The sequence below is a fragment of the Arachis hypogaea genome, chromosome 18, assembly GCF_003086295.3.
Source record: "Arachis hypogaea cultivar Tifrunner chromosome 18, arahy.Tifrunner.gnm2.J5K5, whole genome shotgun sequence".
Classification (NCBI taxonomy): Eukaryota; Viridiplantae; Streptophyta; class Magnoliopsida; order Fabales; family Fabaceae; genus Arachis; species Arachis hypogaea.
Window position 1 is genome coordinate 32212149 of NC_092053.1, and position 24376 is coordinate 32236524.

Consider the following 24376-nt stretch of genomic DNA (forward strand, 5'->3'; position numbering starts at 1 on the left):
TTACAAAAGAAAACGAACTAAAGCTTTTTCCCCTCAACTTCTGTTAATTGTTGTAAACAATTCTCTTGAGATTCTAGGTCATTTTAAAGTTTATCAAAGATGTGAAAGTAAAATGGACGACTTTATATTTTAAAAAATAAAATAAAATATCCCATAAAAACTAATGTCATAAATAAACATACCCAAAATATATTTATGTGAGAACAATAATATAACTTTCACATACTAATTATGATTCAATTTTATTATGTGATGATATGTTTTATCTGTTGTCTGTGATTAAGGGACAACAGCACATTTAGGATGGTGGCCAATAATCAATAGTATATATAGTAAGCCATTATTATAGTAATATTTTTTAATAAAAATATTATATATATATTTATATATATTTTTTTTAAAATTAATTATTATATATTTATATATAAATATATATTGTTTAATTTATTTTTAATATATATTTTATATTTTAATATATATTTTATACAAATAGCTAATTTGATAACTAATTTTTTATATATATGTAGCATATTTATTTTTTCAAACAATATATATAATAATGATCTGCAAAAGTGGCTGCTTCATTTTTAGTGCTTTATTTCATCAAAGATTCCTGTGCATATGTTGTAATATATATAATGGAAGATGCCATAATGCCAAAATGGTGGTCCATGAATTCCTTTTCTAAAAGGCATTCGTTAGTTTATGAGTTGGAGTCTATCTACTTGTACTCAGTAGGATCCAATCTTTTCTTTGGATATTTTACTTTAATTTCAAAAGTTGATTTCATGAAAAATATAATAATTATATGTATAAATTAATAAAGAGAATATACCAAAGAAATTAAAATAAAGAATTCCCTCTCCCTCGCATGCACTGAGAACTGCTCCAATAAATTGATCAACAATCACACTTTTATGACAAAATGTTCAAACTCAATAAAACAGTATGTATAGTACATCGATTGGTTAGAAATTAAAGCTATCATCCATTCAAACGAAGAATGTTTGTCTCACCAAAAATGGAACAACGTTTCATGTCTTTTAGCTTCCACATATATTATTCTTAATTTATTATATCTCAAGCTTGTGTAAATTAATAGTAAACCGTATAAGCATTTCATTTATCCATCATTAAGAAATTCCATTAATTAATTAGATTACCCTTATGAAAGTTTAGGACTTCCATTTTATTTTGAAGTTATATATACGCCTTCCCGAATTGTAGTTATTAACAGTGTGTTTGCATATCCAGGTATTTTATTTAACCTTTTCTTTGCATATTTATAAATAACAAAAAATATTTTCAGTTTCTTTTATTAAAAAAAAAAGATAGTTTTTTATTAAAATCAAATTTCAGTATTTTTCAACTAAATGAAAAATCAAACTGTAAAAGCTTTTCTCTTAAAAATAAGAAAATAAATAAACAAACTCTAAGATGCTTTTGGACTGTGATTTCATTATTTTCTGTTTTTACTTTTAATATTTTTATATAATTTTGTAGAAAATAGAAAATAATAAATAAAAAAAAAGACAAAATTTTATTTTTTTATTATTATATTTTTTTACAAAATCCTAAAAACATTCAAAAAGAAAACATAAATAAAAACATAAACCTGCCTAAATCTTCTATGATCATGCAACCATTGTTTTGAATATAATTTTTGATAATATTGCTTTATCTTTATGTATATATTGTATAATGCTTTAGTTTTAACAAACAAATATAAGAGCCTCTTTTCTTCATATCCTCCCATCTCCTGACATAGAAGCACATTTATAATTGAAAGATTTAACAAATAATCAAGCAAATTTTTATTTTCTAGTAAATTGAGAAATAGAGTTTGTTATATTTATTTTCTGACAAAAATAATGAGCTAGTGTGATAATAATATATACAGTAAGATTGCTCATTTTCCTTTATAATTATAAAGTTTACGTGATAATAATGATATTGTTTGAAATCTGTTTACTCTTATAATTATAATCGAAACTCTTTTTTTTTTTTATTGAAATAGAGATAAATTCTAAGAAATAATGAATTATTTGAACGGAAATGTTTGGTAACCAAAGAAAATTAGACAAAAACAGTCATAACTTGTCTTATTTAGCATTCATTAATTGTTGCGATAATTAATTAATGCTAAATAAGGCAAGAAGGTTGAAGTTGTAATATATAGTCAAGTATATATATGATGACAAGGGGAAATTAAATAGCATTCATACTTGAAATTAAGTAAAATCATCTTGAACAAGTGGAGTAAATAGTACATACACTACTAATACAAGAAGAAGAAAACAACAACGAGTTAATTAAATATAATATTGTCCTTAAGTATCATAATAAGTCAGGACCATATTTTCCTTACTTGACATACAGACTCACATGAAACTGAAATCCTTCATCACCCTCCATCATAAATATATATTGAAGATCATAGCCTTATATTATATATGTAGATTCATTTATTCAACAGTGCAGGTGCAGCCCTTGACATCAAATGCTTCTCAGAGGCCTGAAATAATAATAATAATAATAATAATAATAATAATAATAATAATAATAATAATAATAATAATAATAATAATAATATGTATAGTTTGGTTTAGTACTTACATTATCCATCTTATTAGCTTGATTGTTGCTCTCCAACATTAGCCCAAAATGAATACGAGGAAAATGTGCCCACTGTATGTAAAAAGAAATAATTTTCAGGTTAATTATTATGCATATATATAAGAATTAATCTTAATGCAATTCTTTTATATATACATTGCCAATATAGTTCTATATTATATAAAATCTAATAATCTAATTATCAAATTACACGTATAACTTTTAAAATAGTAATCATTTTTGTATGATGAATGTAATAATTAGACAAATAATTGTATATGTGATGATAATTATATAATAATTTAATCTTGTTATTCATACGTTCTTTGCTGCAGTACTGAATGCTTCTCTGTGACTGATATCAGGATTATTAGCCTTAATCCTCTGGATCTCTTCCCTGAATTTCAACAAAGACATTTCAAAGATGCTTTAGTTAACGTTGCAAATATATTATTATTATTATTCAATAGAAATATTATCACGGTAAATTATTATTATTATTTGTAAATGAATAAAGCATTACTTACTTTATGAACTGATTATAAGCAGAAGGTACGCGCTGCCTTTTCTCGGGTGCTGGAAAAAGAAAATAACAATTCATCATAATCATGACCCCAATTTATTAAAAAAAATACATATACACAAAAAAATTCGTTATTAAATTAATTATTATATATTTAATATAAATAAAAAATTTGATAATTAATTTTTAATATACCGTATAACATAAAAAATTAATATCAAATTAATTATTTAATTTTAATATACTGATAGTATAAAATATTTTATATAATTATATATTTATTTATATAATTAATATAAAAAAATAATTATTTTTTCTGAGATGACATTATATACATAATAATACGAAAATTTACAAAAATAGTAAATGGGTAAATAGTAAATACACTCACGGCGGTTGACAGCCCTTTCCTGAGTAACATGATTGGTAGGTGCACGCATTGATGCAAGCCTACTACTATTGTTGCATTTGGAAGAGGAGCCACCATTATTCATATTAATATTTGTGTCAATCCTATACTCCTGATTGCACTGCCCAGGGCCCTGCATCACAAAATTATTTTTATTTTTTTATTTATTGCAATCACCCCCTCTTCAATTTTAATTTGCAAATAGGGTGTGGTAGAGAATAGGTAGATAGGTATCTGTGGCTGAGATTGGTGAAGAAATGAAAACAGATTATAGTCAGAAAGAAAAAAAAAAAAAAAAAACAAAGCAGCTTTAAAATCACTGAGCATTGTTGGACAAAAAATACAACTCATCAAACAAAAACCCCTCATTTAGGGATCTACACCATATTATTAAAAATTGAAAAACCTAGCTAGGGATTCGAAATTTGGAATCAAATGAAACGAGATTATTATAATAAATTTGGATCCTTTTTTGTATATACGTGATAGTATATGGAGGGTTAGGGTTTAGGAGAGGAGTGTAGATAGTAAAAAGTGTGAAAAAGAAAAAGAGAAAAAGTGTGCATAGTATATAGGTTCCTTGGTTATGGCGGCTGCAGGTATAGTAATAGCTTCCACCACTAGTGAAGCTAGCTAGGACCAATTCAATTCGATTTTGTTACACACAAAGACAAACTTATCTACCTGAGAGAAAGAGAAAGAGAGAGGGCTTCGATTTTCTCAAAAGGAATAAATAACAACATCGCAGAAACCCTAGAAAGTTAGGTAGCTAGGAATTAGGATCCTGAATTGAAATCAAATCAAGAGAAATTGAATTAAAAGCAGGTTTCATTGAATGAAGAGAGATAGATAGAGACCTGAAGATCTTGCCATGACAGTGATTGAAAGGCCGCAGCCATGTTTACGGACCAGAGGTTGGTGCAGTGACCGCATCGAACCGTTACCATGTCGAACAAGCTGCTGCATGGAACGCTCACCTGAATTCAATGAAGAAGATGATGATTAAGAAGATTCGGAGGTTTTAATTTTCTTCATGAGGGTTATGACTTTTCTTTGACTGCAAAAAAGGAAAAGTCCATAACAATAAATGGAGACCTCACTCTATCTATCATAAACAACCCCCCCGCGCAGAAACAATAATAATAATAATAACTACTGGTTCACAAAAAAAAAAAAGAAATATATATATATATATATAGCTTGTGGTTTACAAAGCTAAGGATCTTAATTTCCTTTTAGTCCTTGTATGTGTATATAAATGAACAAGAAAAAAATAAATTAATTAAATAGGGAAATAATGAATGAAAATATGTATGTATGTATATGAATGAAGAAGGTAAGCAAATTAATCGGAGGATCAAATAAATAATTAGATCTATAAGATGAAGTAAAAGAGTGAGGATGAAATAAAAGTAATATATACATACCGCAAGAACAATGTTGCAAAAGTTGCAGGGTATGTAGCACAGTTGCTCAGGTCCAGCATCCATGCTGCAGCTCGACATCATCATGATGATGATGATGATGATGTTGATGATGATGTGTCTCTGATCTACGCTTCTCTATGGAAAGAACAAGAAGAGAATAAGAAGAAGATGAAGCAAGCTAAGCTCTTTCTCTCACACACAGGAAATTAAAGTTGAAGAGGGCAAGGGGCTTTTTATTCTCCTTCTTTGCTTAGATACCGGGGATATATATATACATGAATAATAATATTATTAATTAATACTAGAAAGAAAGAAAGAAAGAAAGAAGAACTAAGTGATGTTCTGAGAAGAATTTGGATGGAGAGGAAGAGGGCACAAGGCAGAGAGGGAATGCTGGGGCCGACCGCTAAACCAAAACAAAACTGCTTTTAAGTTTACATTTCTACGCTTTAAAATTATTTGCCCAAAATTAACTACTAATATAAAATATATATTAAAATATAAATATAAATTAAAAATAAATTAAATTATATATATATTTATATACAAATATATTAATAGTTAATTTTAATATATAAATAATATTTTTATTATTTTAAATATATATAACAATATTAAATACATATTAAAATTAATTATTAACTAAAATATATATATATTAAAATATAAAATACATATTAAAAATTAATTAAATTATTTATATATTTATATACAAATATATAGTAATTAATTTTGATCATTAATTTAATGTGTAAATAATATTTTTATTTAAAATATACCTCAATATATAATTCTTCCATTTACATATGTACTATTTTTTTTTTGGGCTTCCAAATTATTTATATCAAAAAAATTATTTGTAATATTTTTTGTAAATACTTATCTTGTATATTTTCTTTTTATAATATAAAAGATAAAACCTTTTTTTGTACTTATATTTTATTAATTATTTCTAATATAAAAAATAAAAAATATATATACACAGAATCAAAGATAATATATATACACGCTACTCCACGCCATAATTTTCTTTTCTTCCTTTTTTTTTATTAGAAAAAGGAAAAAATTAATTGATATTCAATCAATTTTATATATTTTTATTAATTAGTGATTGATTAAAAAATTAATTCTCAATTTCTAGTCGAAGATTTATATGTTAGAATAGTTTAATTTCCGGTCCTATCTTTGGTAACAGTAACTCTTCTATTGTGATGAAATGATAAATTGTATTCATCCTCACTCTAATTTTGTTAAGGCTACATCTTTTATAATAAATACTATTTTAATATGAATACTTTTTAAATAATTAAATAAATATCTTTATATTATTAATTAAAAAATAATTTAAATACATAATTAATTAATAATAACTATATTTTTATATAAATATAAAAAATATTTAATATATAAATATTATTTTTTCAGTCACTATATATATGCGGTGTAACTTGCATAAAGGTAAGGGTTAAAGATTTGTTTGGGCTTTTAACTTTGTGGTTATGATTTTATTTTTTTTTTTAGGGTACAGTTAGTCTTTTCGAAAAAGAATCAAAACTACTAGCTAGATATGATTCAATTGTAATTAGTTTAATGTGTTTGATCATATACTGTAAAAAATGTTATCAAAAAATAAAAATAGGAATATATAATTCAGCAAGAGTGATAAGAGGTTTGATTATGCCAATAAGTATTCATTAAGGGGGGTGAACTAGCATCATTAAGTAGTAAAATTATCCAAATTCGAGATTAGGGGAGAGTTACAAAGAGAAAAATAAAAGAAAGAAAAGGAATTAATATATAGAAAGAGAAACTTAGTTGTGTATTTAGGGTTTGCTTAGTATTATTTCTTCAAACTTCCCTTGAATTAAGCTGGAGGGTGTATCCAAATCTAAAGTTACAAAGACATCATCTGCAAGCTAAACTATAACTATTACAGCTTAACAATTAAGATATTTAATAGAATATATATTCTAGGAATTGGATTCAACGGGGTGCTTATGTAATATGCTTTTTAGTATTTATAATTAAGGATAATTAACTACTATAAGAAACTAATAAAACTTAGTCAACATGAGTTTAGATGTGTCATTTTTAGTTTTAGAATGTGTACTTTCTTTGAAATGTGAAAAATTTTTGTTGATTGATTATTAACTGATTTCTGTAGAGAGATTTTAAGAAATATTTCTAAAAATCAACTTCTGTTTTCTGGAATAAAAAGACTAATATGGTTTAATAATTTAAAAATAAAAATATAAACAATATTTTTTAACATATCTATGTCTATTATACACTAAGTTTAATTTTTTATTATTTTTTAAAATTTTATCCAATTATGGAAGACACGAATAAAACTAATACGTTATTAAACCATATTATTTGTCATGTTTATAATAGATTTTTTTTATGACTATCTTGTATATGTATAGCTATTTTTTTATCTTCTTCTATCTTTTATCTTTCGTCACATATCTATCTTTCATCTATTCTACTTTTTTTATTAGATTTTCTATCAATCTTCTTTTTACATATCTAAATCACCTAAAATAAGATTCTATCATTTTTTTAGCAATAATTCTATTTCAATTTTTTCTCTTATATCTTCGTTTATTATTTTGTTCATATGAGTTTGACAATTCATCCCTTTTAACATTTTATTTTTCGTACATTTAACTTATGTTTATGTCCATTTTTTATTATCTAAAATATTGTTCTATATATCATAGTCTGTCTAATGACAACACCACCTTTAAATTTAAAACAAAAATCTTTTTATGACAAATAAAATCAGACCCATTCTAAACACTTTAAAATTAGCCCGGTAAAAAATTATTAAAAAAAGGAAAAGTTTTGCGTGAATAATAATACATAAACTTATATTTAAAATAAAAGTGAAGATTGAGATGATGATTATTCACTTGAAAATATTTTTACATGAAGATTTAAATACGTGTAGTGTTACGTTAAAATATTTAATTAAATATGTAAAAATATGAATAAATTTAAAGGGGTTTTTTTAAATATATAATAATATTATGAAGTAGGAATTTATTATGATTGAGGATTGGAATATGAGAGTGACCACTTGCACTACTCGATCAGAAGACACACCTGCAAAGTCCACAGCGGACGAGGGGGGCGAAATTTTATTACTACAGTCTCACTTCTTCTATACTCTAATTATATACCTTCTATTTTTTTTCTTTTATTTCTTAAAAAAAAAAAAGCTAAATAGATAGACTTGAATTCAAGAATTTCAAATTCAGCTTCTTAACAATTAATTTGATCATATCACACAAAATGTCCAAATTATCCATTCTGAAGTAGTTATATAGGATAGATTTTTATTACACGTACAAGGTACAACACTATATGTGATAGATTAGTAAATAAAGCAAAATAAAAGAATGACAATTTTCTCTTACTTATTAAGAAAATAATATAATTTTGTTACTTCATGTTTCTAAAATTATGAAAAGAAATTAAAGTAGAAAAAATAAAAAGGCATTTTTGTTCTACTAAAACCTTAAATTATCCGTAATAATAGAGTTTGTGTGTGCATACCGTATGTGGTGTTTGAATTTCATATCCCATATTAGATAATTGTACTATAATGTTGCTGTCAATTTGGGTGGTAAAAAGTGAGGGATGTCTTTCGTTTCCTTTAACGACTTTTTTTCTAGCAGCTTTATTTGTTTCCAAGGGCTAAGCAAATCAATCATAAAACTTTGGAACAGTTACATCAAATATATATAAATATGACACTCAAAACCCTAAGGACCACCATAAAAAATGCTTCATTTATACATCTTGCTTTTTGCTTCTGTTGCTGCTTTTTTTTTTTCATATTTTTTTTAACAAAAGTTTTGAACTCTTGTTATAGACCCGGGACCTAGCTAGCTAGAAGCGTCTTTAGTCGTCTTTTGTTGTTGAATAATGTTATATATTTGATGAAGGTTGCTAAAATAATGATCTAGATTTAAGTTTTAAACTCCTTTGATATGACAATTTTGAATAAGTTAATTTGTTTTACGAATTTCTCTTTTTCGTCCTCTTAATTTTATTTGTCTATTATTTAGTTGGTTGATTATTAATTAGAAAAAAATTAATTTCTTAATAAATTGTTAATTTATTCATCTCATTTTATAAAAATATTATTTTTGGCTGTTTTTATAAAATTTAATTTTAATATACTATCAATATAAAATAATAAAATAATTTTATACATACATTTAAATATAAAATGTGATATTATAAAAAAATAACTATATTTTATATTAACTATATAAATAATAATAATTTAGTACGTCAAAATTAAACTCATTTTCGCATATTGAACAAAAAATGGGTTTAAATTTGGTGTATCAAAAATGTTTTACTAATCTTTTTAGAAGAAATGCTAAGTGATAAGTACTTTTCTCTTGATTTTATCTTACATTTAAATTTAAATTAATACTAATCAATTTTCATTCTTTTATTACAAACCAAAAATATTAACTCTCTAACATTATTCTTCATAAAGTAAAACAGTTACATTGCAGAAATAATTATTCTATTATTGCAAAAGAGTTTATAAGACATATGACAAATAAGATGTTCACGATGAAAAGAGAGTGATTTTCCATAATATTAATTAGGATATGTTGTTTGTCGTTTTAGGCCTTCAAAATTTTTTAATACTGCAATAATAATACTGTTTCATTGCCCACTTAGCTTCAGTCCCTTTCCATGTCTCTGGTGTAATAAATTCTACATAACTCACTTTAATTTGCTTCGTCACCCTCCTTTTCATATTATAAATTATTGATAGATGCTACTCTATGCACCTTCTTCACAACCTCCCTCTCTCATTTTCTTTGCTCCGCATTCTAATATCCAACTCACTTGGATCATCATGTTATATCATATTAATAATTAGTTTATTTCATAATATTTTTAATAAAAAATTAATATATATTATGCTATTTAATTTTCAATTCCTTATTTTTTTAAATATGTATTTTAAAAAATTACTCAATTATTATATTATAAATCTTACCTCTCTTGAATATAAAATTTTTAAATAATTTATAAATATAAAACATCTTTTATATTATAAATTAATTTTTAGTTGAGATAAGTCCACTTAATTTCAATTATAATATCATATCAGCATATATCCAATCCAATATTATTAGACTATTTAAGCTACTGAACAAGTGAATATATTATAAACTATACATTTCTCAAAAATAAAATCTTTAGATGATTTATTGAAAATATAAAATCTAGACAAAAAATATTTGATTAAAAAACTAGTACTTATAATTAGATTTTTCTTTTCTTAAAGTCTTTCAAATCATTAAATTGTAACAAACAAACTCTTTTATTTGTTTGTGATTAGTCCAAGTATATATATGTGCCCCGCTTACTTTCTTTAATTTTTTTTGTTTTTTAATATATTACGGTAATGCATGCAATGTATAGGAATGCGAACTTAATTATGAATTCATGACCAAATCCAAACTATGCTCAGAAGTTAGAAGTTTGAGATTGTTATAAACATCATCACTTATATTTTTCATTTTCGTTATTAAAGCTAAGTAGTGACGGATAAAATAATAAAAATAAAAGAATTATCTTATATATATTATATCAAAGAGCGATTTAAATAAATATAATTTCTACGAATTCTGCATTTTATATGTAACAACTCATTTATCAATGACAAATTTTTAATTGGAGTTTCGATTAATCCTTAGTATCCTGGGCTAGAGATACAATACATATAATTTCTATAAAATTTCTTAGTACTAACTAATTATTTTTCTTAATGGCTGTGCTCACTTCCTTAATGTTCTGGTATATCTATGACTTTATCTTCCCCTTCATGCACTCATGGCTACCATAATTCATGATGATATTTTCTTTCCTAATTTGGCTGTTCATATATAGGTCAAAATTAAAGCAATAATTAAGGGAATGAAAATCCAACTTCAATAATATTTGGGTGATTTGAAAGAACTAATGAATATATGGATGGGCCTCCTAAATCAGAATGAAATGCGTAAACTACATAATCTTGAATCACCAAAAGTTGGTCGATGATCACATTCCCTTGACTAATTAATTATTGTCAGTGTGATGAACTGAAATAAATTAAAAGAGCTATATATAGCACAAGGACAACTTTTCTTCTTTATCTCTTTTAACATACACATGGATACTTTGCTGTACTTTTTGGCTTATTGCATTGTTTGTTACCTAAGAGTTTTCATATTAAAAATTAATTCGTATTTCGTTGAACTTCTTTGTTTTTTGCAGGTACTGTAATTTATGATGAAGTCCATATCCTGTAATCATCATCATCATATCATTTATATCATAGTGCAAGGAGCCCACATTAATTGTTAGAGATATAATTATTTACGTGTCTTTTATTGTTAGGTTAAATTTTTTAGAAAAGATAATATTAAAACTTTTATTACGAAAAAATTTAAAATTTGATCTTCGTTATCCTAAAAAAAATAATAATATACGACAAATAAAAGAAAAGATTTTGTGCAAATTAAAATATTTACGTAAATTCTAAAAAAATTTTTTGCGTGAAAAGACATATTTGAGATATCTGTATTCTTTTATTAGTTTAAATTGTTTAAATTTTTAGGAGGAGTAATATAATTTCAACATATAACTAAGCTAATAAGTTAAAGCAGGCAAATAATATAGTTAAGTGATTAAGTTTTTTCGGTCATTAACAGGCAATTTTTAAAAATTGTGTTTTATCTTCAATTTTAAAGCTTGATCTCTAATTTTTAAATCATAATTTTAAATACTAAATTTTATAAAAAGAAATTATAATTAAAAAGAATGTTTTATAATAAAAAATTAATTATAATATTTTTAAGTTTAAAAAAAGTATTAATAATATAATAATTTAATTCTCTAATTTAATAACAAATAATTATGTATTTGTAGTATAATTTATATAATTTACATTTATTGTAATTAATAATAAATTAGACTATTATATTTTTCCTAATAATATAATCATATACATTTTTATCATTAATTGATTTAGATTATTATTATACGTAATCTAACTTTAATAATGTATAAATATTTTCCTTCTTATAGTCTTATATTAATATACACGTTTTTTTCATTAGTATAATGCTTTTAATATTAAAGAAAAAATATTAATTATTGATATAATAAAAAATATTAAAATAAAATTTCTAAATAATTACCTTAAACAAACTAATTATGAAATTTTCAACCATAAAAAAATTTAAAATATTATTTTATTCTCAAATTTTAATTTAAAATTTACGTTTAATAGACTAATATATTTACTTCTTAATTAGAATTTATGTATTTAATTATAATATTTTAAAATTTAAAAATAAATTATTAATTAATGATATAATAATTTAATTATCTAATTTAAGAATAAATATTTTTATATAATTATAATATAATTTGTATAATTTATATTTAGTATAATTAACAATAAATTAGAATATTCTATTTTTTTCTAATAATATAACCATATAGATTACCACTATTAATGAATTAAAAATATGAATATACAGATTTTGACTTTAGTATATAAATATTATCTTTTTTTATAATCATATATTAATATGCATAAGATAGTGTTTTTAAGATTAGAAAAAAATAAATATCAAAATAAAATTATATTTAATACATCAGAAAAAAATTTCAAAATAATAACTACCTAAAACAAATTAATTACAAAATTTTTAACAATAAAAAAATTAAATCATTATTTTATTCTCAAAGTTCCCACTTTAAAAATTATGTTTGATAGACTAATGTATTTACCATGTAATTATAATAAATATTTAGTTATGTTTGATAGACTAATGTGTTTATTCTTATAAAAAATATTTTCACTCACATTCTATTTGTTATGAAACCACTCATCCCAAAAGGTTAAGTTGATGGGAGAAGACAACATTAATAGTTATATCTTTAACACTCCTTCTCAAACAAGAGCCTCTTTTTGAGTTTGTTTGATTTTGCATAGGCCTTCTTTTCTCTTTTATTTACCTTATGCGATTTTTTTTAACTTTGGAGTTCACCAAGAATCGAACTCTTGACCTTTCGGACATAGAATTATAATACCATGTTATGAAACTATTATTAAGTTGGTCATAGTATATAAGAAAATTCAACCATTCTTCGATAAAATGAAATTCACTATTTTTGTTATGTTGAACTCTTATTATATCTATATAATTAGCATCCAAATCAACGAAAACAATTCGAAATAAACTCATAAACACATGAGAAATGTAATACATTATAAATAATTATGGTAAAAAATAATTCTACTGCAAGAACAAATGAAAAAAACGAGTAAAAACACATATTATATAATTAAAAGAATAAAAATAAGGTTAAATTTAGTTAAAAAAACAAGATTCTAATTTATACCTTAAAAAGGTTAATTTTGATTAAAAAATGAATAATATATTATTATTATATGAAATTATTAAGGAACAAAAGAAAATTCAAAAACAAAACAAAAAACTTTAACTTTAGAAATATTCTTTATATACTTATGGAGATATAAGAAATAATCATTGTAATTATTAAAAATATATGATATAAAATATTATAATCATTGACAAATTTTATCATAATTAATTATTAAATATTAACAAATATAATTATTTAAAATTAATACTTTTCATAAATAAAAAATAGAAGAGAGAGAGACAAACATATTGATACCAGAATATATTACATCAGCATACTTTAAGTTAGAATGCAATCTGTTGTAAAATAATACAATTTATAATCGTAGTATAATTTGTATTTAGTATAATGAGTATTAAATTAAATATTATCTTTCTTCTAATAATATAATCATATATATTAAATTTAAAATATTAATATACATATTTTAATTTTAATGAATATATAAATATTATCTTTTTCATAATAATATTTTAATATTCACATTTATTAAATATTATATAATATATAAATATACATAAAGTATTATATAAGACATTTATTTAAAGCATTTTTTTCTTATACACGTTTAGTATTATTGATAAAGAAATATTATTATTTTAAATAATTTAATTTTTAATTATTGATAGATCGAAAGTATATTAAAATTATATGACATACTATTACATTAGCAATATTTTTTTACTCAATTATTTAGATATATTACTCATAAAATAATTTTATAACTAATAAACAAAATTAAAAAAAATTAAATATTACATATTTAAATTCAATAGATTTTACTAATAAAGTCAGATCGACTTCTAAATTTCTTTGAAATTCAATTAATCAAATTCTAATATTAGAATTAAATTATTTAATTAATATTTAAGATGTTCAATTCTAGATTTTAGATGCATATACATTAAAATTATTTTCGTAACGACAACTAATGAAAATAGTTTGATCAGATTGAATACGTAGAATTCTTACGAATTTAGATTATTCTCTTGTTAAATAAGCCTCATCATTCATGTAAGGCAGGAAGGCAAGAATAACTACATTTATCTCAGTGATAAATTTAGCTCCCTACCAAAGATAACTTCATCCACATTTTATTAAGTTGGTCATAGTATATAATTAAGGAGATCCAACCATCCTTTAGTAAAATGGAGTTCACTGTCTTTATTGTGTTGAATTCTTACATCCATATAATTAATATCCAAATCGACAAAAACAACTTGGGATGGAACATGATGAATGTGATGCATTGTAAATGATTGCAATAAAAGATAATTTTACTATAATGACAAAAGAAAAAAATTGAATAAAAACACTCATTATATAATTAGAAGAATAAAAGTAAGGTTATATTTATAACAAAAAATGACAAAATTTTATTTTACACCTTAAAAATGATCAATTAAACAAAAAATGTATTATTATTAAAATAGTTAAAGAAGAAACAAAAATTCAAAAACAAAATAAAAAATTTTGACACTAAGACTTCTATTCTTATCAATAAATAAAATATTCTATATATAATACTCATTGAGATATAAAAAAAGAATTATTATAATTATTAAAAATGTATGATATAAAGTATATTATGATTGTTGATAAATCTTATCACAATTAATTATTAAAAATTAATAAATATAATTATTTAAAATTTATACTTTTTAGAAATAAGAAACAAAAGAGAGAAATAAATATATTAGTATTAAGATGTATTACGTTAATATGTTTAATGTCAAAATGCAATTTATTGTAAAACAATATAATGATTAGAGATTAAAGATGTAAAACCACATCACATTATGTAATTGGAGCTTATTTGAATTTAACCAAAATAACCTCACGGGAACACAATTTTATAGATAAATATGTGGATGCATGAATAATACATATACATAGCACTGTCTCTATACTATAACGCAGAAGAGATCACTGATAAGTAGCAGCCAAGCCAGGTAGCATGCGTGATGGAGACTCTTATATATTAGCTACTAGCTCTATTCTATATATTTATTTGAGGAGTGTTAGGGACTAGCACTTTCGTTAAATTTTGGTCAACACTTAATTATTAAAAGGAAATTGAATAATTCTATACTATTAGATGCAATTTCACACCATTAAAAACATCATTGATAACTAATTGATGATTAAAAACCACAAAATTTACTGGTTTTCTAGACTTTCTCTATTTTTATTTATTCATATATAAATATATGATATGAAACAGATAGAATGGTAGAGAAAGGTAAAGTAAATGATATTAATTAACAAGGTACGGTAACAATGAAAATAATGGACCCCCAAACACAAGAAGAAAAAATTAAAAAGGGGGTAAGTAGTACGGAAGAATTGAATGATTCAGAGGGCAATGTATGTGGGGGATTTTTTGTTGTTGCATGATTGATCAGTAAAATTAAAGGGTGGGTGGCCAAATTGAGAAAACATGCATAAAATTTTATTTTTTTGTAAAGTATTATTTTGTTCTCTAATATTTTAATTATATTTTAATTTATTTTTTAATATTTTAAATATTTTATTTTAGTCCTAAAAAAATTTTAATATGAATAATTATTATATTTAAGAGTTCAGTACGTAAATAATTTTTTTTAGAACACTAATGTATTTATAATTATTCTACAACATTAAATTTATTTAAAAAATTTTTAGATAAAAATAAAATATTAATTTAAAATATTATGAATTAAATTAGAATTTAGTTTAAATACTGAGAACTAAAATAATACTTTATTTTTTCTATTTTTCTAATATAAAAAATATAATTAATGTTATAAGAAAAATTTTAAGTGTATCGGAAACACCGATATTTCAGCTGTTTTAATCGTTGATTTTAATTAATATATATTATATATATTTTTTATAATTCAAATCAACAGTTAAAACAATTAGAACACCGATGTTCCCGATACACTTGAAACTCTTCCAATGTTATAATGCAGCTGTATTGCTAGTTCATAAGAAAGTGATCGGAGAGGACCTCTTAAGGGATGTTGGAAAATGTGTAGGCCCTTTAAAGCTACTTCAACTAACAAACTTGTGAAACATATACTCATGTATGCAAATATTTATTGTATGTATGTGTTCATCTACACTGAAAACATGGTGAATACTAAAGTGTATTTAATTTGTATTTTTTCATTTTTAATATTTTTTTAGAAAAAAATAATAGAAATAATTACTTTTTATTTTCATTTATCACAAAATTTCAGAAATACAAATATTAAAAATAAAAAAAAGAAATGCTACTACAAAAAATTATTGAAAAAACTATCGATTTACTAATAATTTTTCAATCTAATATTGAGTTAGTCGTTGTTAAATTGATCGTTAAATAAAAGATTAACAATTTATTTAGTGGCTAAACATTTTTAAAAGTCTCGAAAACTTGGGTTTTTTTTAATCGCTAAATTAACCACTAATTTTTTTAATTTACCGAGTAATCAATTTAGCAACTAACTAAAATGATTTTGGTGATGGTTGTTAAATGAATTGCTAAATTACCAATTTTTTTTTCTAAAAAGTTCAATCGATCATGATTAATAATTAATTAATTTTTTTCGTAATTTACAAATATTATAAGTAGTAACAATATCTTTAATTATATAATAGTTTGCTTAATTTTCTAATTATTAAAATGAAACTGTAATGGTTTAGAATTTTAGACACGAAAATCAAAAGTCAAAAAATAAAAAATATAGGGGTGAATGAGTTGTAGGTGGTGAAAGCTAAGGTAAAGAGAGAATTGAGGGTTTCAGAGAGTCATTTAATGCATAGCAGTAGGGTTTCTGATCTCTGCCTAGCTACTTATTTTGTTTTCGCATTAGCCTTCGCCCTTCGCCGTGGGTCGCATTTGCTCTCCCTTCCAAGCTAGGGAAAAAAAAAAATCCAAATCTTATGTAAAATAAAAAAAAAATTATGTATGTAAAATATAAAATTGTTACGGCCTGGCCCAAACCCTCTGCTGGTTTGGGCCGACCCGAGCTTCATCCGACCCAGACGGTCGGGGGTAGGGCGCTCCATCGTCGACTCGGACACGCGTCCGTGACAGCTCACCCATGGCTGTGAAGGAAACGTCTCGGGAATAGTGGGCCTGCCTTCACAGGGCCCACCTCTGACAATATATAAGGGGAAGATTGGCTCTTCCCCCGAGGTACGTCACATATCACATCACCCTTTCCGTCTGCACATTTACTGTCAAGGGCGTCGGAGTGTCTTTGCAGGTGGCACCCCCCCCTTTTTCCACACGAAGTACTCGGGACCTCGTACACCTCTGACTGGCAGTCCACGACCTGACGAGCCCCTATCATCTCCCAAGATCCTCACCCGAACCGATCGGTAACCGACTTACTGAACATTGGCGCCGTCTGTGGGGACTCGTCCATGGACTTCGTGTTAGTCGAAACGGAGACAGGCCGCGAGGCCGTACCCGGAGGCGACGCCGCCGGGACGGGAACCCGACAACATCCAAGGTCACCCCCGAGGGACGCAACCCAATCACATGAGAGACGCCCCTTTGGGGGGACTGGAGACAACCACGCCAGAATAATGCAAGAGATACGCCACAGGATGTAAGACTTGGAGCGCCGGCTAGCAGATAGGGAACGCGACCAACGCACCCCAGAGCAGAGTCACTCCCGCTCTCGCTCCAGGAGTCGCTCCAGACGCACGCCTAGCCCCCAAGCTGAATCCGAAAGCACCGGGGGGAGAGGGCGCGCGAGAAGACGTTGTGACCCCATCATTTACGCCAGACGTGAGGGGCGGCGTACCGGGAACCGCGGAGACGAGGACACTCGTCGGGAAAGCGACGAGGGAAGAACGACGGGAACACGGGGACCCGTAATAATGGGAGCGACCCCATTCCACCGTTCCATACTCGAAGTCCGGCTGCCAAAACACTTTGACAAACCAACGGACATGAGGTACGATGGAACGCAAGACCCGCTGGAACACCTCACGGCTTTTGAGGCCAGAATGAACCTAGAAGGAGTGGGAGACGAGGTAAGGTGCCGTGCTTTCCCGGTCACCCTAGCGGGACTTGCAATACGGTGGTTCAATAACCTCCCGCAGGGCTCGGTGACCCAATTCTCCGACATCAGCCACGCCTTCCTGGCTCAGTTCACGACCAGGATCGCCAAAGCCAAGCATCCGATCAATTTGCTGGGAGTAACCCAGAGAGCCGGGGAGCCGACCAGAAAATACCTAGATCGTTTCAACGACAAATGCTTGGAAATTAACGGGCTGACGGACTCGGTGGCGAGTCTGTGCTTAACGAATGGGCTCCTGAATGAAGACTTCAGAAAGCACCTTACCACGAGGCCGGTATGGACCATGCAGGAGATCCAGTGCGTGGCTAAGGAGTACATTAATGAGGAAGAAGTCAGCAGGGTCGTGGCTGCCAATAAACGGCAACCCCCTACAACCAAGCCCGACACTACGAGGGTGGAGAAAAATAGAAGGAACACGCCAGGGACGGCGGTCCGAGCAAGGCGCCAAAGCCATTTCCCCGAGTAGGGAAATTCACCAACTATACCCCCCTCACGGCTCCGATCACGGAAGTTTACCAACAGATAGCCGAGAAAGGGATACTATCGAGACCCCGACCTCTGAAGGACAGGACGGGGGGAAACAAGAGCCTTTACTGCGAATATCACAAGGGATACGGGCACAAGACCCAAGACTGCTTCGATCTAAAGGATGCCCTGGAGCAAGCAATCAGGGATGGAAAGCTCGCCGACTTCTCCCACCTCATAAGGGAACCGAGGAGACGGAATCGGGATCAAGATAGCGAGGACAGGTCCCGGGCGACAAGACGATGTCAAGAACCCGAGGGGGACGACCACGGTCTCACGGTGGTGAACGTAGTAACAGCGAGGAACTCCGCCCCGAGTTCGAAATCGGCGTAGAAAAAACACGCCAAGATCCTGGCGGTCTCCTCCTCATCTGCTAGAAGTTCCCGGGGACTCCCATCAATCTCCTTCGGCCCCGAGGACCAATGGTTCAACGAGGTATCGGAAAGTCCCCCCATGGTTATCACGGCCAGAGTCGGAACCGGACTCGTCAAACGGATCCTAGTAGACACGGGGGCAGACTCGAACATCATGTTTCGCAACGTTTTTGATGCCTTGGGACTGCGTGATGCCGATCTGGCGACCCATCAGCACGGCGTGGTAGGGCTGGGAGACCACTTCATCAAGCCAGATGGAATCATCTCACTCCCGACCTCCCTGGGACAAGGACAGAGGCGAAGGACGATAATGGCCGATTTTGTTGTCTTACGAGACTCCACAGCTTACAATATCATCCTGGGGAAAAAAACCATCAACGACCTTGGGGCGGCGATCAGTACGAAGCTACTCGTAATGAAGTTTGTTACTGATGACGGATCCGTGGGATCCATCAGAGGAGACTTAGAAATGGCAGTCGCTTGCGACCACGCCAGCCTCTCTCTCAGGAAAAAGTCCAAAGAAGCAACGGGGGTTTTTCTTGCCGACCTGGACGCCAGGATAGATGACAGGCCCAGACCTGAGCCAGAAGGGGACTTGGAAAAAATTAGGGTCGGTGACGGGGACGAGAAGTTCACATTCATCAACAGAAACCTCCCCCACGGATTAAAAGAACCTTTGATGGAGATGATCAGAGCTAATGCCGACCTCTTCGCCTGGACACCAGCCGACATGCCAGGAATAGATCCCCAGCTCATGTCACACCATCTGGCCGTCAAGCCGGAGGCCAAGCCAGTGGCCCAGAGGAGGAGGAAGATGTCACAGGAAAGGGCAGAGGAGGTGGCCAGGCAGACGGCCAGCCTACTTGAAGCAGGGTTCATCCGAGAACTGGACTACTCGACTTGGCTGTCGAACGTGGTTTTGGTGAAAAAACGCAGTGGGAGGTGGAGAATGTGTGTAGACTACTCCGACCTCAACAAGGCATGTCCTAAAGACTGCTATCCCCTGCCCAACATTGATGCACTCGTCGACGCAGCGGCGGGGTACCAGTATCTGAGCTTCATGGACGCCTACTCTGGGTACAATCAAATACCGATGCACCGACCCGACGAGGACAAAACGGCGTTCATAACGCTAGGAGGGATCTATTGTTACAAGGTGATGCCATTTGGTCTGAAAAACGCCGGGGCCACATACCAGAGACTGATGAACAAGATATTCAATGAGATCATAGGCAAGACAATAGAGGTCTACGTGGACGACATCCTTGCAAAAACCGCACAGCCCGACGATCTCCTGAGCGACTTGGGGAGCGTGTTCGCCTCCCTCCGACAACACGGCATGAGGCTCAACCCGCTCAAATGCGCCTTCGCCATGGAGGCCGGGAAGTTCCTAGGATTCATGATCACCCAAAGAGGAGTAGAGGCCAATCCTGAAAAATGCCAAGCGATCCTCCAGATGAAGAGCCCGGGTTGTATCAAAGACGTCCAACGGTTGGCAGGAAGGCTGACGGCGTTATCCCGCTTCCTAGGCGCATCGGCAGCAAAAGCCCTACCCTTCTTTAATCTGATGAAAAAGGGGATAGCATTCGAATGGACCCCAGCGTGTGAGAAAGCATTCAACCACTTCAAGGAGATCCTAGCAACGCCTCCGGTGCTCGGAAAGCCCAAGGACGGAGAGCCACTCTACCTCTACCTAGCAGTAACAGAGGAAGCACTTGCAGCAGTGCTCGTAAGAGAAGAAGGGAAAGCTCAGCAACCGATTTACTTCGTGAGCAGGGCACTACAAGGAGCAGAGCTGAGGTACAGCAAACTGGAAAAACTGGCGCTGACACTCCTAACTTCCTCCCGAAGGTTGAGGCAATACTTCCAGGGTCACCGTATAGTCGTGAGGACGGACCAAGCAATTCGCCAAGTACTCCAAAAACCTGATTTGGCCGGCAGGATGATGACCTGGGCCATCGAGCTCTCCCAATATGACTTGCAGTATGAGTCCCGGCATGCAATTAAGGCACATGCAATGACAGATTTCTTGGTAGAGGTGACCGGTGATCCCCCCGAGGAAACGGGCACACGGTGGAGGCTCCACGTAGACGGGGTCTCCAACCAGACGTCCGGGGGAGCCGGGGTCATCCTAGAAAGCCCGGCGGGAGTCATATACGAGCAATCGACCAAGTTCGAGTTCCCTGTGTCGAACAATCAAGCGGAATATGAAGCCCTCTTAGGAGGACTGACGTTAGCTCGGGAGGTAGGGCAACAAGACTGAAGGTATGCAGCGACTCACAGGTCGTCACCTCACAGGTAAACGGAAGCTATCAAGCAAGGGACCCCCTTCTACAAAAATATTTGGAAAAGGTGAGAGAATTGACAAGAGAGTTCCAAAAGGTCACAGTCCAACACGTTCCAATAGAAAGGAACACACGGGCAGACCTCCTGTCCAAACTAGCAAGCACGAAGCCAGGAGCGGGTAACCGATCTCTCATCCAGGGCATGGTGAAGGAACCGACCGTCGCCCTCCATCTGGCGGAGTTAAGCCCCTCCTGGCTGGACCCGATCACGAACTTCCTGGAACTTGGCAAGTTACCCGACGATGAGAAGGCGGCCAAAACATTGAGAAGGGAGGCAGCCAGATACGCAGTCATACAAGGGCAACTGTTCAGAAAGGGGCTCAGCCAACCCCTGTTGAAGTGCTTACACCCCGACCAGACGGACTATGTACTTAGAGAAATCCACGAGGGATGTTGCGGCCACCACATCGGGGGCAAGGCCCTAGCGAGAAAGCTCATCCGAGCTGGATATTACTGGCCATCAATGATGAAAGACTCTAGGGAATTTGTCAGAAAGTGCGTAAAGTGTCAACAAAATGCTAACTTCCACAAAGCGTTGGCTTCCGAGCTGAGTCTGCTGACGTCTACACGACCTTTCGCTCAATGGGGAGTTGACCTTTTAGGACCTTTCCCGGTTGGCCCGGGACAAGTCAAATATCTCATAGTCGCCATCGACTACTACACCAAATGGATAGAGGCTGAGTCATTAGCCAGCATATCTTCCTCCAATTGCAGGAAGTTCATGTGGAGACAGGTGATAACCCGTTTCGGTATCCCCGAAGTCGTCGGACAATGGGACGCAATTCACTGACAAGAAGTTCACGGAGTTCCTCACCGGCCTAGGGATAAAACAGAAGTTTTCCTCGGTGGAACATCCCCAGACAAACGGGCAAGTGGAGGCCGCAAACAAAGTCGTCCTGCTCGGCCTCAAGAAGCGCTTAGACAACAAAAAAGGCCCATGGGCCGACGAACTCGCATCGGTCCTCTGGTTCTACCGAACAACTGAACAAAGCTCTACGGGGGAAACCCCTTTCCGCCTAACATACGGGGTCGATGCAGTGATACCCATCGAAATCGGTGAACCGAGCCCACGGCTACTACTCGCAGGTGTAGACGAGGCGGTGGAAAAGGACCTGGTGGAAGAGACCAGAGAGATGGCCTACTTGTCAGAAACGGCATTAAAACAAAGAATAGCTCTGCGTTACAACACTAAAGTCCTCAGGAGGGATTTCGAGGAAAGAGACCTCGTCCTACGACGCAACGACGTCGGTTTACCAATCCCAGGAGAAGGAAAACTGGCGACAAATTGGGAAGGTCCCTACAGAATCAAAGAAGCACTCGGCAAAGGCGCCTACAAGCTGGAAAGACTCGATGGCAGGGAGATCCCGAGAACTTGGAACGCAGGTAACCTGAGGAGATTCTACTCGTAGCTTCGGCTTACCAACCAAGCAGCCTGAAAAGCTGGGTAGAGTTTTGCCTTGGTCAAATGTTAATTCCCAATTATTTACTTTTATCAAATACCTATTGTGTTCATAAACTTGTATAGCTAACGACTAATTCTTACTTGTCCAAATTCTTCCATCTTTTATCCTCCAATGCGTACCTCACGAAATCGCACTCGTAAACGGCAACCCGGGACTGATCACCTCGGGAAGCCAACAGAACCATGGCCATATCAAGCGGCTTTGTAAATAAAACCACAACGGTTCTAATCGGGTTACCAACGCAAACGGCAAAACGGGCACAAGCAATAAGCCCGCCCCAAAAGGCGGTAACAAAAATAAAACGCCAAACAAGATAAACAACAATAACGACAAGACGACCAAGCGACCAACTAAACATAAAGTAACAAGTTCACAACGAAATGTTCAACAAACCCACAACAACCCAAAGTTACAAGAAATCACTTTCTAGGCATATCGACAATCTTGCCGTCCTGGATCATCTTGAAGACACCAATAGCCGATGTGTCGAAATCAGGAGCCACGATCTTCACCTGGGCCTTCAGGGCGTCCTCAGTCATGGAGATCGCGTTCTTCCCTTACTCTTTAGTTGCTTTCAGCTTCTTCCTGAGCTCCTCGACCTCGGCTTTAGCGGCTTTAACCGACGAAACGGTCTGGTCACGCTCCTGCTCCAAGACCGCCACCCGACTTTGAACGGCATTCAGCTGGCTCTCCAGGGTCATCTCCCGCTCGGCTAAACGGGCCAACGTCTCGTTGGAAGCCTTCAATTTCTCCTCGGCAGATGTCGTTTTTTCCTCAGAAGCCTTGAGCTTCTCCCCCATCTCGGACAACTGGCTCTGGAGCAGCTCGACTTGTACCTTGAAATCATTGTTTGCCTTGCCAGAGGATTCGAGCTTCCTCCGGAGAGCCTGTATTCCCGACAACTCGAACTCAGCCTTTCGAGCTATCACGGCCCCCCAGAGCAAAGTCCGGTACATCCATCTCGCCTGTCCATCCAGGTCGGTTCCATGAAAATGCTCCTCCGTCCCAGGGATCAACTGCGAGTCAATAAACTTTGTAGCATCAAAATTTCTTTCCATAATGGTGAGAGTCCCTTCCAGGCTCGCAGACGCCCTCCGCCTCTTAGAGGTGTGGATGAGTTCCACATCATCATCTTCCTGATGGGTAGAGG

The 24376-nt window shown here is 31.9% G+C and overlaps 1 protein-coding gene across 2 annotated transcripts; it reads right to left on the reverse strand.

Annotated features, from left to right (window-relative positions):
* Positions 1-2208: 2208 nt before the first annotated feature.
* On the reverse strand, positions 2209-5440 carry LOC112773129 (axial regulator YABBY 5). Of its 2 annotated transcripts, none has more exons than XM_025818172.3 (7): positions 4976-5440; positions 4406-4525; positions 3531-3681; positions 3144-3192; positions 2938-3013; positions 2617-2688; positions 2209-2515 (listed from the first exon to the last, which is right to left on the reverse strand). In XM_025818172.3, the coding sequence occupies exons 1-7, from the start codon at positions 5057-5059 to the stop codon at positions 2462-2464; spliced, it is 606 nt and encodes a 201-aa protein (XP_025673957.1). In that variant the 5' UTR covers positions 5060-5440; the 3' UTR covers positions 2209-2461. The 2 variants fall into 2 exon arrangements, with proteins under 2 accessions (XP_025673957.1, XP_025673956.1); XM_025818171.3 differs by having other exon boundaries at positions 3525-3681; positions 4976-5425.
* Between the last annotated feature and the right edge of the window lie 18936 nt (positions 5441-24376).